We start from the raw sequence: 17,029 nt of genomic DNA on the forward strand, positions 1-17,029 counted from the left end.
GCACCCTAAGCCACTTTTAGAGGCACTTTTATCGATAAAAGAGGATTCAGAATATGGACCATTGTCTGAAGGCAGACTTCTAGAGTGCCTCGTTTGATCACAGCCAATTATATCGACCTGTGCCTAGGGTAACCAGCAACGATTGACCAATCAGAGAGTCCTATTTTGAATTGGCCAATTGGCGACGTAGGTCCATATTCTGAATCCTCTTTTATCGATAAAAGTGCCTCTAAAAGTGGCTTATAAAGGTGGAAGCACATAAAATTGCAGGAACGCATAACCATAAGCATAAGAAAATTGATCGGTTCATTTTCTTATGCATATATTTGTGGACCAATCAATTTTCTTATGCTTATGGTTATGCACTTATGCAATTTTATGTGCTTCCAAAAGTGGCTTACAGCCAATCAGAAGGCTTATAAGTCACTTATAAGCCACTTTTAAAGGCACTTTTATCAATAAAAGAGGATTCAGAATATGGACCTTAGCCTTCAGATTGGCTATAAGCCACTTTTAGAGGCACTTTTATCGATAAAAGAGGATTCAGAATATGGACCATAGTCAATCGAATCCCAGCCAATTAATTTAAGGAAGAAGAACAGTTTAATGGTCTAGATATACTATTATGTCTATGCGCGAACCATCAAGACACAAGGCGCAAGCGTATTCGATCTGCATGTGCATGTATCTACTTTGATGCGTGATGGAGTAGTGTTGATTCATATATGCATACGAGCAAGAAGCAATCGGTATTCGTAGCTTCTTGTCACTTTTCTAACCTGTCCACTTTACTCGCGCGTCACGAATGTCCCGGTGTTTTTGGTGCAGTGACTGGTGCAATAATCGATTACCGGTGATTTAATCGCGCGAGAAACAATAATATGATGTCGCGGTCAGTGCGCGCAGAGACCCGTAGTCGTGCCAAGGATGATATTAAACGTGTGATGCAGGTAGTTGATAAAGTTCGTCACTGGTGAGTATTTCTCTAAGAGCTGTATAGCTTCAGAGAGAGACAGAATTGTCGGTTCTTGCGTTTGTCACTTGTCTTCATTCGCTCAAAAGATAATATGAGAGAAAAATTTTGTCTTTATTTTTTTTTTATGGAACAAAAATTAAAATATAATTTAAAGTTGAAGTACTTGTTCCTGAGTAAGAGATCGTAGTAAATAATATCATATCTTATGAATCTAATTGTTGAAAGTAAATATTACTTGATTACTTTATAACACTATGCTTTGTATACAGGGTGTCCCATTTTAATGTCCCACCCCAAATAACTTTCTTATTTTTAATTTTAGAAAAAGATGTTTCAGACATGTCCCCCTTGAAACCATACAATTTTTGTCTGAAACATCTTTTTCTAAAATTAAAAATAAGAAAGTTATTTGGGGTGGGACATTAAAATGGGACACCCTGTATAATAGTTTATTTTCCATTGTTTCACATGTTACAATTTTTGACATATATTTATGTGTATGTAATATTTCTTCGTTACATTATTCAAGAACAAATGTATAAAAATATATTCTATTTTGCTATGAAAAATAGCCAATGCTTTTCTTTCATCTTCTGTTAATGTTATTATTATTCATATAAGAATAAATATAATTATAAATATAGTTAGAATCCTGACTGTATATTATAGGGAAAAGAAATGGGTTACTATAGGAGAGACAACTATGAAAATATACAAATGGGTTCCAATTTCGACTCTTGATCAGGTATGTAAGAAAATAATTTCAGCCAACAGTAAAATTATGTTAATAAAAACAAATAATTACAAGAGTAAATGTTTTACGTTACAGAAGAAAAAAAATAAAACTGTTTCTGATAAGGAGAATGGTTTACCAAGAAAAGGAGTAGATTCATCAAATTCTAATTTTGGACTTACAGAAGATTCCAATACATGTAAGTTTGTCTTTAATAGTTGGCTTTAATTTGAGAGAAACTTGTTATTATTGCTGATTAATAAAACAATGATTTTCTTTCCTAGGTTTTTCCACTGTTAGTGATTCCCAAGGACTAACAGATTTTTCTGCACATTTGGGTTTCTCGGAGGATTCCAATTCGCAAAATAGCGAATCTGCACCTAAGAGATTAAAGACTGACTAATGTTTGATTTGTAATCAACATCAACACCACTGTCATATACGGTTTGATATATTTAGGAATCACTATCTCTTTTGTAAATTTGCACTCGATAATTTTGTGTTAAATCATACCTCTTGACATGGATGAATTGCAAAAAGATTTTTGTTTCATCCAAATTTAGTGTGAAATCTAGATAATATATACACATATATAATTATATACATATAAATAATATTAATATTATGAAACGTTCTGAATTATGTATAATGAAGATTATTTTTTTATATTTGGATTTATTATAAATTTCTCCATTGAATTTAGGAATTACAAGTAATAATTCACTAATTGGATAGATAAATATTGGGAAATGCTCAATCCATTTATTAAAAGAAAAAATTCGAATTTTTATATAATTTTTCCAAATTATTGCAAGATTACATGAATCTTGAATAAACATAATCTTGAAAAGTCAGAAAAAATAAAAATTGATAGCACAGACAAAAGTTGCATGGTTTCAAGGGGGACATAATATGGTGTCATTAGTTTGATCTTGTCGTTTGCAGGTTTCTTGAAAGTCACCTTCAAGTTATTAAATGGAAACTCCCATTTTTCATTACATATTCTTATAGATTACCTCGAGAGCTTTTCAAAACGCTATAATAAAGTATTTTTTCATTGAGTACTTTTCGAGTTATGAGGTTCAAAATTTCTTAATTTTACATAAACCATAGTTAAACACATAGTTGTTTCGAAAAAAAAAATATGTAATTTGCAATTAACAATTACATATTCTTTTTAAAAACAACTATGTTTTTTCTTCACACCAATTGATTCCTCTCATTATTTTGTACATAAAAGTATTCAGATAAGATAATCGAAAAATGAATATTTTACTAGATATTTTATGATTTATGATTTTATGATTAAAATTAAGAAATTATTTCAAGTCTTATAACTCGAAAAATATTCAATGAAAAAATACTTTATTATAGTGTTTTGGAAAACTCTCGAAATAAGCTATAAGAATAAGCAATAAAAAATAGGGAGTTCTGTTTAAAAAATTAAAGGTGACCTTCAAGTGACTGTCAAACAATTATCCAAGGTCAAACCAATGGCATCATCTTATGTCCCCCTTCGAGTCAAACAACTTCTGTTTAAAACATTTTTCTCTAAAATCATTGGTTTGCGAGATATAGCACTGTAAACTTTAAAATGAGACACCCTGTATATGTGCAATTATGTAACAATGTTGAACAATATATTACATATTTTTTTTCTTTTGATTTTAAAATTTTTATTTTTCTGACTGTAATGATATATTGCTATACCAGATGATATTTAGCAAAAATTACTGGAATATTAAAATTATTTTTACTATAAATTAACTGCTGATGTAAAAATACATAAGTACATATACATTTTATGTCTGAACACATTTATACTTTTGACAAGTTGTGAAAAGTCATTGTATATATAGCGAATATCATTTTTTCTTTTATCTATTGATACTATAGAAAAATGTGCATTCCTTTGCATTATAGCACCGTGACATGTACAAAATAAGCTTGAACTCATACAAATAAAATAGTTGAATGACCTTTTGATCAATGCGTACTATACATCGTTTATGAAAAAGTTGTGATACATTCGTTTTTTAAGCTTTGTACAAAGATTATTCACACTAGCGTTTATAACAAATATTTCAGTTAGAGTATAAAAAAATTATAGTATATATATGTATACATATATACATATAAAGTTATTTAGTGAAAAATATCAAGCTATAATTTAAACATCTTGAGATAAATTTTTATTTGTTTGACAAACTTTTACAAGAAAGCGTATAATGTATATTTAATATTATTTAAATTATTTAAATCTTTTATTAAACACATTATAAAAGTATATTATGTATAAAAAATATTTTATTTGAGTAAACATTTTATTTGACCTTATTACCAAGGAAGTATTTTACCATCATATTGGACAAAACAACCAGTATGCCTTTCTGTCAATGAGTTTAAGGTATTTAAAATATTATTAACGCTAGTATCGATGTCCATTGGAGCGTTATTGCCACCTAGATCAGTGCGTACCCATCCAGGATGCAAACATGTCACCAAAATCCCATCTGCTTTTAAGTCGATACTCATCGATTTGGTCGCCGCGTTAAGTGCCGCCTGTATGTATAAGATTAGATAAGGTATATTTACTTTTTTAGATTTCAAATGTTTCACATGTGATATAAAATATATTGCCGCCACTATTTGATAATAGTACAATTTTTTTAATTTTGCAAGATTACAGAATTTGTAGATTTTAATAAGAAGATACAAATTTTATTGAATCCATATTATGAATTTTAAGGAGATAAGGTCCCAGACTATATATATATATATATATATATATAAATAAGTGAGAAATAAATAGATATGTATACAGGGTGGGCCATTTTAATCCGTCCACTCAAATATCTCCAAATCTGTAAGTTTTAGAAGAAAACTTTTTAGAAAAAAGTTGTTTGGTTCTGAAGGGGACAGAAGATAGGAATATTAGTTAGACCTTGGGTGGCGTTGTTAAGGTCATATCAAGGTCACATTGAATTTTTTAAATTGAAACCCCTATTTTTTATTGCATATTCTTGTAGCTTATCTCGGAAGCTTTCCAAAACACTATAATAAAGTATTTTTTCATTGAGTACTTTTCGAGTTATGAGGCTTGAAATAATTTCTTAATTTTACATAAACCATAAAATATCTAGTAAAATATTCATTTTTCGATTATTTTACCTTAATACTTTTATGTACAAAATAATGAGAGGAACTAATTGGTGTAAAGAAAACACACAGTTGTTTTTAAGAAAAAATATGTAATTGTTAATTGCAAATTACATATTTTTTCTTCGAAACAATTATGTATTTTCTTTACACCAATTGATTCCTCTTATTATTTTGTACATAAAAGTATTAAGGTAAGATAATAAAAAAATGAATATTTTACTAGATATTTTATGGTTTATATAAAATTAAGATATTACTTTAAGATATTACTTAAGCCATAATTCGAATAGTACTCAATGAAAAAATACTTTATTATAGTGTTTTGGAAAGCTCCCGAGATAAGCTACAAGAATATGCAATAAAAAATAGGGGTTTCAATTTAAAAAATTCAATGTGACCTTGATATGACCTTAACAACGCCACCCAAGGTCTAACTAATATTCCTATCTTCTGTCCCCTTCAGAACCAAACAACTTTTTTCTAAAAAGTTTTCTTCTAAAACTTACAGGTTTGGAGATATTTGAGTGGACGAATTAAAATGGCCCATCTTATATATGTAATATATTAAATCAAAAATTATAAGCAATTGACGCAAATTTTAGTGAATTACAAAAATAATAGTTATGACTAAAAACAAACATATCACGAATCGCATAAAAATAATAACGCAAAATAATACAATAATACAAACAATTCTGTTTTGTTGAACTTTTTTCAGCAATATAAAAACATAAAAAATGGAATATGGTCAAGATATAAAAGGAATATGGTCAAGATGTAAAAGGAATTAATGTTGGTTGTTGACTCGTGGATAACTTCTATGGTATTCTAGCTTTAACAAGATTCGAAATTTTTGAACATTTTTTTCGTGATGATCACATGTATGTATGTATAATATGGATATTTTAAATCCTAAAGTCCTACCTTACTACATCTGTAGGGATAAAAACCACCGTCGTTATTTTCAGTAATGCTACCTAAAATAGAAGTCATATTGATGACAGCTGCTCTTCTTACGCTTAACTCAGTTTTGTCCTTGGCATTTTTCGCAGCCACTTTCAATAGTGGTAAGAAAGCCTTGAATCAATTATTATACGAATGTTTCTATTATACATGTATACAGGGTGTCCCATTTTAATGTCCCACCCCAAATAACTTTCTTATTTTTTATTTTAGAAAAAGATGTTTCAGACAAAAGTTGTATGGTTTCAAGGGGGACATAAGGTGGTGTCATTAGTTTGACCTTGAATAGTTGCTTCAAGGTCACGTGAAGGTCACCGTCAATTTTTTAAATGGAACCTCCTATTTTTTATTGCATATTCTTGTAGCTTATCTCGAGGGCTTTCCAAAACACTATAATAAAATATTTTTCCCTCAAGTACTTTTTGAGTTATAAGGCTTGAAATCATTTCTTAATTTTACATAAACCGTAAAAAATATCTTATAAAATATTCATTTTTCGATTATCTTACCTTAATACTTTTATGTACAAAATAATGAGAGGAATCAATTGGTGTAAAGGAAACACATAGTTGTTACGAAGAAAAAATATGTAATTTGCAATTAACAATTACACATTTTTTCTTAAAAATAACTATGTTTTCTTTACACCAATTGAACTTTTGTCTGAAACATCTTTTTCTAAAATTAAAAATAAGAAAGTTATTTGGGGTGGGACATTAAAATTGGACACCCTGTATAAAGCAAGTCAATAAAGCAGTTCAATTGAATTCAATATTAATGAATATAAAATATAAGCATACTTTTGTAAGCATAATAGGTGCGACGGTATTTACTAGAAAAGCATCTATAATTTGCTGTTTCTTCACAAGGCCGAGACGTGTGAACTTGCTGGAAATACCAGCGTTGTTAAAAAGAACGTTGAGACCGGCACCATTTACTTTTTCACTGACTGTATCTACGATTCTTTTGTAGCCATCCGTGTCCGTTAAATCTGAGAAAAAAAAGGAGTAAAACATATTTTACAAACAATCAATATTAAACTTACGTTTGTGAGAAGAAATGTTCATAATGTATTGAAACATGATTTATTTGAACTTTATTACAATTAACTGAATCTCAAATTTTTGATAAAATGGATGCAGAAAAAAATTTTTTTTTTCGTCACTGGCTTAACAAATAAAATATAAATAAATTTAAATATAAATAAAATTACTTTTTGATAGTAGTTTCTATATTAATTTAAGAAAAAAAGAATGCTTAAAGTTGCAAAAAAGTTTGTTTGCTATGAAATATAGAATGATAAAAACAAGCTTTTTTATTTTGCCACAATTAGGCTTTTCATTCGTAAAATATCGAGATAAAAAATTATCTTTCTTAATAAAATCTTTATCAATTAAACTGAAAGAAAAAAAATTTATTGACAAAATTAGCAAAAAGAAAAGAATTCTTTCCAGAAATTTTTGCAGTTTTCTATCCTTGAAATAAAAAAAAATTTCTAATATTTAGATTGAGTTTGCAGGAATTACTAAAATTAAAAAAAAATTTAATATTTCAATATTTACAGTATTAATCATTAAGCATTGCTGCACTTAATATACAGTTCACTGCAGATTTAAAAAAAAAATTGTTTCAAGTAAAAGTTGAAGGGTTTAGAGGGGGAAAAAAGATAGGAATATTAATTTGACTTCAGGTGTAGATGTGAGGCCATGTGAAAGTCAACCTAGTTTTTTTAATGGAATTATTCTAATATGTCTATATAAATCGATTCCTCACAATATTCCACGTAAAAAGTTATAAGAGTAGGATAGCAAAAATTGAATAGTTTACGTAATATTTTACACTTTAGATTGACATAATTTAACGTAAACTATAAAATATCTCGTAAAATGGTATAACCTGTTACATATGTGTGTATGTATGTACGTATATATAAATTTTTACGAAAATTCACAAACATTTTTTAAATTTTGACTTTTTAAATTTTGACTTCTATTGAAAATTCATATTCCAAAAAATCTTAACTTTTAAAAAAATAATAACATTAAATAAACATAATTAGCAACTATTTGATATAGATCTTCAATAATCTAATTCGCAACAGACCATATATTTAATTATGAATATTATATTTAATTATGAATATCTTATTAATTATAATTGAATTATAAATGATATTAGAATTGAAAGGTTTAAGAACATATTTATTTGTGATTGCAATAAAACTTACTCAATATGTCATATACCATAGTTATGACAAAATACATTTTTTATAGCTTTAGTTGCAAATTTTTCAATATTATGATGTGATAAAACAATTGGGAAATCGAAATCATATTCAAATAAACAACTTGACTAGTCTTATTCTTGTTTTTTTTTGTAAGTTTTTTTTTGTATTCGTGTTTTTAAATTATAAATTATTAATATATATTATTAATACATAAATTATATATTATTATATTTAATCATGTTGCAATAACTGCATAATTAAGCACAAAGAGCCGCAATAATTAAAAATGTTGAAAACTTAAAGAAATAAATATAAATGCTTTTGGTTTACAAATGTTATGCAAGAAGAATATATTTATATGTTATATTTATTATATTATTATTTCATTGAATATATTACTCCACAAAATATTCTAAGACGAAAATAGTGTATGATGCAAGAGATATTTCTCCATGAATCATTCAATTTTTTAAATTATACAATTATCATTATCGCAAAGAAACAATCATGTCATGCCCTGACAAACAATATAATTTTCTTATCGCGCACAGGAAAAGCGCGATCTTTTAAAATAGAAAATTAGATGATATCAGACATCGATATCAGTACATATCGATCGATATAATTCCGACAATACTCCATGCTTTTTTTCTACAATAGAAACATTTGCGACATGTCATCATAGCGCTCTGGAATTCCTCTTTTTCTCTTCATCGCGCAAGTGCGTATGTCTCATATCATAGATATGAGAGCCCATCGAGCAAACAAGGCGAAAACGTGGTTTTCGATATGTCGGGAAAAGTCGCAAACTATAGACTCTGATTCCGATCGAGAAATCGAAGAGAACAAAATAAAAAATAAAATGCGAGATAAAGTGATGAATGGTGTAAAGAACGAAGTGGAAAATCGACAGAGGAATATTACTCCCATATTAAGTAAGATATTAATATATAATAATAATATAGTAATTCTCTCAAAATATTTCCTAACACTTTACAATGTTTTTATACTCGAATCAACTTCATTTTGTTTATGTAGATTGTATATTGTTTTATTGTGTACATATATAGTATACAGGGTGAAGCATTTATAATGTTATTGACAAATATCTTATTAAAATATGTATCTTATGAAAAAATTTTTTTTACAAGATTGTTCGATATTGAACTATTAGTTTTATTATAGATGACTTTACTGTAAATAAAACAAAAGGCCAACTTAATTTTTTTTTAATGGAAAAAAATTCCTATTTTTTTATTGTTTTATGTAAAGAGAAAGAGTAAAAACAATTTTTTTGCTTCGGAGTATTTTTTCGATTAAATACTAATTTTTCGAAATAATCGATTATAAAGACAGATCATTTGTTTCATGATATTTTCATATGTGTGTATACATTGGTACCAAACAAATTTTGTCTAAAATATTTTTTCAGAAGTGCATGTTACGAGATTTGTCATTAACATTATAAATGTTTGACACTATATATATATATATAAATTATTAAAGCGTGGCAATACAGTCAAAAATGTCATTTTACTTTTGGGATATACTCCAATAATTTAAGTCGAAAATTAATTGTCATATAAGTCAATTTTCCAGTCAAAAGATGCACATTTTAAAAAATGCATTGAAATGTACATTCTTATATAATTTATATACAGGGTGTCCCATTTTAAAAGTTCCACCCTCATAACTTTTCAGGATCAACGTTTGAAGGAAAACGACTCGGATAAAAGTTGTAGGGAACAAAGGGGGCTATCTAATAGTGACGTTGGATTCAACATTAAAGGTCATTTTCAAGGTCATTTGAAGGTCAACTTCCGTTTTTTAAATGGAAACCCCTATTTTTTGTTACTTATTCTTGTAGCTTATCTCGAGAGCTTTCCAAAACACTATAATAAAGTATTTCTTCATTCAGTACTTTTCGAGTTATGAGGTTTGAAATAATTTCTTAATTTTATATAAACCATAAAATATCTAGTAAAATATTCATTTTTCGATTATCTTACCTTAATACTTTTATGTACAAAATAATGAGAGGAATCAATTGGTGTAAAGAAATCATACAGTTGTTTTTAAGAAAAAATATGGAATTGTTAATTGCAAATTACATATTTTTTCTTCAAAATAACTATGTGTTTTCTTTACACCAATTGATTCCTCTCATTATTTTGTACAAGTATTGTAAAAGTATTAAGGTAAGGTAATCGAAAAATGAATATTTTACTAGATATTTTACAGTTTATGTAAAATTAAGAAATTATTTCAAGCCTCATAACTCGAAAAGTACTGAATGAAGAAATACTTTATTATAGTGTTTTGGAAAGCTCTCGAGATAAGCTACAAGAATAAGTAATAAAAAATAGGGGTTCCTATTTAAAAAACGGAAGTGGACCTTCAAATGACCTTGAAAATGACCTTCAATGTTGAATCCAAGGTCACTATTAGATAGCCCCCTTTGTTCCCTACAACTTTTATCCGAGTCGTTTTCCTTTAAACGTTGATCCTGAAAAGTTATGAGGGTGGAACTTTTAAAATGAGACACCCTGTATATTGTTTTCAAACCACGTCTCCATTAAAAATGCAATGTTTATTTACTATAGATAAAAAATATAAAAATGAATGCAATATTCATATAAAAAACTTGAAAAATTAAAATATGAATAATTATAAATAATTTTAATAACTATATATATATATATATATATATATATATATATATATATATATATATATTTATTTATTTATTTATTTATTTATTACTGTAAAAACTCACAGACGAGGTTTTCGACTTAAATATATATTCCAAAATTACCAAATTTACTAAAATATATATTCCAAAAATGGAATAACATTACGTAGCAATACTTTGATACATTTTTTTGTAATCATTCTTTATATAAAGTAATATCTACAATGTGGAATGTTAAGATTGAATAAAATAATATCTACAATGTGAAATTAAGATTGAATTTTTTTACTTAAATCTGAGAAAAGTTATCTAAATTCTTTTAGATAATTTCTTAAAATTCTTTATAGAAAAATGTTGCATTTCTATGAAATGTTTCGTTTCTATGATAATTTATTAATTTTCGACACTAAATATCTCGATAAGCTTGATGGAACTACAATTTTATCAAAATGTTAATTTGAACTGCTTACACGAGCATAAAATTTTATTACATATATTTGTATTTTTTATATTTGAAAAAAAAAACTATTATAACTATTATAATTATTATAATTTTTAATCAATGACTCATAATCAGAAATGGAAGTTTCGAGATGCTTTTACAAACGCTTGGATCGGATTTAGTTGCAATTATTCTGACAATAAGAATGTTATCGCGATAATAAAGATAACTATTCTCGCGTTACGCTTGATATTAATAACGTAACGAAATGAAACAATAACGAAGTTAACAACTTACCTATCTCGATAATATGTATGTTCGACGACTTGTCGGCGAGTGCTCGCAATTCCTGCAAATATTTTTATATTTTTTTTTCTTTTATTAAAATATAACAGTCGCGTGATCGTGAAAAACATCCCGTTACATTATCTCAATGAAACTGCGGGCGAGACATGAGATAAAGAAACAATCTCGGACCGGTTTGGTTAGTTCGAATCATTCGAATTACATCAGGATTTACCGATCGAATGCAATCGCTCGTCGATCATCATCGTCATCATCGCTGACTCATTACAAAATTGCGCCAATAATTGCTGGGATCAAGGAAGGGAGGAGGGTAGGGAGGAGGAAGGGGGAAGATAGGGTGGAGGAAGGAGGGGAGGAGTTAGGGAGGGGGAAAACTCAGAGAAGGCCACATATAATAGATGGCGGTGATGAGGACTTATGGTAACGAGTAGAACGTGCGTCAGTGTCAGTACAATTACAGCTGTCTTTAGACATTACACGGAACGCGTTTTGACGTTTTATCGATTACATCGTACAACCAAAATACGTTCTTTCGCACTAGGAGTAAAGAGAGTCGCGATGGCGCCGATTGGTAAGTGACCTTGGAATTACAAGCCCCCTCAGAATTTTATACAAAGTGCAACCGACGAAACGAAATGACGAAACCGCCCGCGAAATCTTACCGAGGCCCCGCTCGCGTCACGGCAGGTCGCGAAGATCATATCCGGTGGCGGCGACGACCTCTCGGCCAGGTGCCTCACCAGTCCCAGACCGAGACCGCGGTTGCAACCGGTGATCAGGATCGACCTCATCGCGCCTCTTCGTCCCCCGTCCGCGGAAAACGCGTTGCGCGACCGGCGGCGCCTTTATTCCCACCCGTTAGCGCGGCGCGACGCGACTGACGTCACGTGGCGCAAGCCGTGAGTCGCGCCGTGAATGTCGCCGATTATCATGGCGACTCTAGCGGTGTTCACGCGGCTCGTGTCACTTCGGGGCGCGCACGCCAAGTTGCTCGGGTTACCGCGTTGGTATCCGTTGCTTGTCAAGTGCGACGATCTCGTCTACGGGGGAGGCACGATGGCCTGCATGTGCAGTGAGTGAAACGAGTATATTGATAAGAATAACGGCGATACGATGTAGTTACACATGTAAGGGTGCAGTCCCACGTAGAAGAAAAAGCGGAACGGAAAAGAAGTATAGTGGGGGTAACCAATCAGAACGTTTCTCCAAAAGACATATCTGTTCCGATTTTAAATAACCGGGTTCCCCATGTACCGGAAAAAGCGGAAATAAGTAAGAGTGAAAAATTATTTTTTATGAATTGTAGTTAACAAAAATAATCAATTTTGTAAAAAAATATCTTTTTATAATAAATGGAAAATGGAATATAATTTACGAAAAAACAAAGCTAATTTAGAATTATTGTAAATTTTAGGTTAGAATTTTTTCCGTTTTTGCGTAAAATATATTCCATGGGGAACCCAGTCATATAAAAGCGGAATGGAATAAAGAACTTTATAATAATATAAATTTAACAAGAGAAATATATTATTTTAGTGTAATTTTATGTTTTTATATTTTGTGAAAATATAAAATTAAACTAAACTATTTATATGAAACAATGATAAAATTACATTTTATATTGTAACAAATATTTTATTCAGAATAATATATTTTCACCTAATTTAATGTTAAGTGTAATAAATTGTTACAAAATTTAATATATATATCTGAAAATAAAACACACACACACACACATATTTTATATTATAATAAAAAATTTACCGATGACATTATTATTTTATATAAAAATAAATTTATAAATTTTATTTATGAATAAGAAAGACTAGATTTGCTAGGTATGTACATACATACGAGAACGCTAGGTATGATGTCTTTTGGAGAAACGTTCTGATTGGTTACCCCCACTATACTTCTTTTCCGTTCCGCTTTTTCTTCTACGTGGGACTGCACCCTAAGAATAGTTGCGCCGCTGGTTCGCGCGCGCCCCCAAGAATTTTAAACTTGACATTTGAATTTGACATTTCGAAGGGACGAATGTTTGAAAAAAATGCACGGAAGTTTTGACAGATACGTCTTTGCGATGTCTGTGATATCGTTTACGGAAAACGTTTTAACGTTTTTGACGTTTTTGATTTTTTTTTTCAGAATTCATTCTGTTAAAATATCTTTCATGCGTACAGTAGGCGCCAATAATGCCTTAACATATGAAGTTGGTCGCATTCGGGATTAATAATGACTAGTTATTATTAAGTTATTATTAGTCTCGAATGCGACCAATTTCATATGTTAAGACATTATTGGCTCCTACTATACATACATAGTGATAGTATATAATTATTGTTTCTTTTTAGCGGAACAGAACTATACGTATGACCTCTTGGTCATTGGTGGAGGATCCGGTGGCCTGGCAGCAGCTAAAGAAGCGGTAGGATTAAATGCAAAAGTGGCAGTTTTGGATTACGTGACTCCCTCTCCTCTTGGGACCACTTGGGGCTTAGGTGGTACTTGTGTCAATGTGGGATGTATACCAAAAAAATTAATGCATCAAGCCGCATTGCTCGGTGAAGCTGTTCATGTATATAAACGTTTCAAATTATTACAATAGTGTAATTCAAAAGAAGACTTCTGTCTCTGATTTATGTGAATTGTTCGATTTTTAGGAGGCGGCCACATTTGGTTGGCAGTTACCTGATCCTAAGACTGTGAAAATCAACTGGGAAGCCTTGAAGACTGCTGTACAAAATCATGTTAAATCTGTCAACTGGGTCACTCGTGTTGAGCTTAGAACAAAGTTAATGGTTTTTCAATTTTTCTGTCTATAATCTTATTATTTCATTGATTATATTATTATTTCTATTATTTAATTTTTTTACATTTAAATATTATTTACATTAATATAGGAAAGTGGATTATTTCAACACTCTTGGACATTTCATGGATGCACACACGGTAGTTGGAGTCACTAAAAAAGGAGAGGAGAAAGTTTTTACAGCTAAAAACATATTAATCGCAGTGGGTGGTAGACCTAGATATCCCGATATTCCAGGTGCTCTAGAGTATGGCATAAGTAGTGATGATATCTTCAGTTTAGAACGTGCTCCAGGCAAGACTCTTGTTGTCGGAGCTGGATGTATCCTTTCTCTCATCAAAGTTTTATATGATTTATTACCAGATATATCATCTATTAGATATTATATAAAATTATATACAAATACATATTTCCTTTAATGATGAAATAGATATTGGCTTAGAGTGTGCTGGTTTTCTTAATGGCTTAGGCTATGACACGACAATAATGGTCCGATCGATCGTGTTGCGTGGATTTGATCAACAAATGGCAAACCTCGTTGCCGAAGAAATGGAACAACGTGGTGTGCATTTCATCTATCAGGCAAAGCCTAAGAAAGTTGCGAAGCAAGAGGATGGCCGCCTCCTCGTTGACTGGGTCGACAAGGTGTGTGTGTGTGTGTTTGTGCAAATTTACAGAAATTTATATCAAGGAAACAGAACAAATAAGTTTCTTTGCATTAACATGTAATTTAATTTGCATTTTTTTAGGATGGTCAAATTCATCAAGACGTGTATGATACCGTTCTATTTGCTATTGGCCGACGGGCGCTTACAGAGGAGTTAAAACCGGAGAATGCCGGGTTGAAACTTGTTCCAGAAACTAACAAGATTGAAGCAATTAATGAACAAACGAATGTTCCCAACATTTACGCAGTTGGCGATGTACTTCATGTAAGTTTTTTGTGACATTTTATATTACAGCAGAAAAAATTTTTCAAGAGCTAAATGATAAGTATTTTTAACATTTTTCTCTTGTGAATATTCTATGAAATGAAAACGATAGTAACTATACAAACGAAAATTTATAAAATTGTTAAAAGTACTAACTTTATTTTTCTTTTTACTGCTAATTAGAAAATAATAAAATAAATGATTCAATACAAATAACTATAGTAACTATACAAACAAAAATTTATAAAATTGTTAAAAATACTAACTTTATTTTTTTTTACTGCTAATTAGAAAAAAATACAAATATGATAGATGATTTTAATATAAGTGATCTAATTTTTGAATATTTGTTATAGAAAAGACCCGAATTAACACCGGTCGCTATACATGCAGGCAAATTACTTGCGAGAAGACTGTTCGGTAACTCTACTGAGCAAATGGATTATATAAATGTAGCAACGACAGTATTTAGTCCTTTAGAATATGGATGCGTCGGACTGAGTGAAGAAGCGGCGATAGGGCTTCATGGGGAGGAAGAGATAGAGATTTATCATGCGTACTACAAACCAACGGAATTTTTCGTTCCCCAGAAGGACGTCGATCATTGTTATGTGAAGGTCGTCGCACTCAGAAGCGGTGATCAGAGGGTGCTTGGTATGCACTTTGTTGGACCCAACGCGGGCGAAGTGATTCAAGGATTCGCTGCTGCTATTAAGTAAGTACTTAATCTACACACACAAATTTATTAAAAAAAAATTACATTATAAAGTTATAACGCATACTTTTGTCGTATTTTCGTAGATGTGGCTTAACAATCCCGAAATTGAAGGCCACTGTGGGAATTCATCCAACGGTAGCAGAGGAGTTTACACGTATATTCATTACTAAACGTTCAGGCCTGGATCCTAAGCCCCAAAGCTGCTGCAGTTAATTTTTTCTTAAATTAATGTACATAGTACATAATGTGTCATTATTCAACATATAGATTATCTATTACTAGAAGATAATGTTTTCTTTTCTAATATTAGCCGAGATTTAATCCTTTTCAGTTGAAATAGTATTTCAGTCTGTCATATACAGAATGCTGAAATATCGTGATATCGCATAAGATAAGCAGCGCGAATAGAATAGAATCTAGAAATGATAATTGTAATATCGCATTTTTTAACAATGATCTTTTATATATATTATTTTTTCAAGAAACAAAGCGCCTTACGCATCAATGATATAAGAAATTATTTTAAACACTAAAAGGAAATAAATATGTTAATAATATATTTGTATCAATTGACATTTGTTGTAAGTTTAAACAAAATTTTCTTTAAAAAAGTATGAATAAAAATGAATAAGTTTTTATCAATCTAAAGAAAATTCATTGTAAATTTATTTTTATCTCTGTTTATTTATTTCTCTGTAAATTTCTCTCTAAATTTTATTATTTTCTAATTTTCAATAGAAAAAGAGTAAAGTTAGTACTTTTAATAATTTTATAAATTTTTATCTGTAATTTATAATTATTTCATAGTAAGATTCGCAAATATAACGTGCATTTCTATTGTAACAAAAACTGAATCTTTAAGAATGATTATATTATAAATATTAATATATTATTGTATAAATATTAAATGTGCTGAATATATTAAATTATTAAAAATATAATATTATTTTATACATATTTATGAGAAACAATTATTTTTTGCAATATTAATAATATTATCTCTCGCGGAAATAAAATACAAATTCTATTTTATCAATCGTATCATAAATGTAAACTGAATGTTTTA

At 29.7% G+C, this 17,029-nt stretch overlaps 3 protein-coding genes across 7 annotated transcripts; 2 read left to right on the top strand and 1 right to left on the bottom strand.

The window, feature by feature from the left end:
- Positions 1–651: 651 nt before the first annotated feature.
- Positions 652–6,869, top strand: Bcl7-like (chromatin remodeling complex subunit BCL7B-like protein). Of its 3 annotated transcripts, XM_083088872.1 has the most exons (8): positions 661–973; positions 1,646–1,721; positions 1,806–1,908; positions 1,994–2,153; positions 4,142–4,273; positions 5,590–5,752; positions 5,840–5,938; positions 6,644–6,869. In XM_083088872.1, exons 1-4 carry the CDS (start codon positions 882–884, stop codon positions 2,110–2,112), a joined length of 390 nt encoding a protein of 129 aa, XP_082944998.1. In that variant the 5' UTR covers positions 661–881; the 3' UTR covers positions 2,113–2,153; positions 4,142–4,273; positions 5,590–5,752; positions 5,840–5,938; positions 6,644–6,869. The 3 variants fall into 3 exon arrangements, with proteins under 3 accessions (XP_082944996.1, XP_082944997.1, XP_082944998.1); XM_083088870.1 differs by having other exon boundaries at positions 652–973; positions 1,646–1,908; XM_083088871.1 differs by lacking the exon at positions 6,644–6,869 and adding an exon at positions 6,048–6,240 and having other exon boundaries at positions 652–973; positions 1,646–1,908.
- Positions 3,876–12,616, bottom strand: Sni (SDR family oxidoreductase sniffer). The gene is made up of 5 exons (XM_083088868.1): positions 12,164–12,616; positions 11,493–11,544; positions 6,635–6,825; positions 5,796–5,948; positions 3,876–4,271 (listed from the first exon to the last, which is right to left on the bottom strand). Exons 1-5 carry the CDS (start codon positions 12,290–12,292, stop codon positions 4,047–4,049), a joined length of 750 nt encoding a protein of 249 aa, XP_082944994.1. The 5' UTR covers positions 12,293–12,616; the 3' UTR covers positions 3,876–4,046.
- On the top strand, positions 8,778–16,920 carry Trxr1 (Thioredoxin reductase 1). Of its 3 annotated transcripts, none has more exons than XM_083088863.1 (8): positions 8,778–8,996; positions 13,856–14,079; positions 14,165–14,295; positions 14,405–14,634; positions 14,744–14,958; positions 15,063–15,245; positions 15,602–15,960; positions 16,047–16,920. In XM_083088863.1, exons 1-8 carry the CDS (start codon positions 8,789–8,791, stop codon positions 16,174–16,176), a joined length of 1,680 nt encoding a protein of 559 aa, XP_082944989.1. In that variant the 5' UTR covers positions 8,778–8,788; the 3' UTR covers positions 16,177–16,920. The 3 variants fall into 3 exon arrangements, with proteins under 3 accessions (XP_082944989.1, XP_082944991.1, XP_082944990.1); XM_083088865.1 differs by lacking the exon at positions 8,778–8,996 and adding an exon at positions 11,908–12,072; XM_083088864.1 differs by lacking the exon at positions 8,778–8,996 and adding an exon at positions 12,209–12,573.
- The last annotated feature ends 109 nt before the right edge of the window (positions 16,921–17,029 follow it).

The sequence above is a fragment of the Camponotus vicinus genome, unplaced genomic scaffold (assembly GCF_025532165.1).
Source record: "Camponotus vicinus isolate PSW18456_S1 unplaced genomic scaffold, iyCamVici1.0 SCAF_14, whole genome shotgun sequence".
Taxonomy (NCBI): domain Eukaryota; kingdom Metazoa; phylum Arthropoda; class Insecta; order Hymenoptera; family Formicidae; genus Camponotus; species Camponotus vicinus.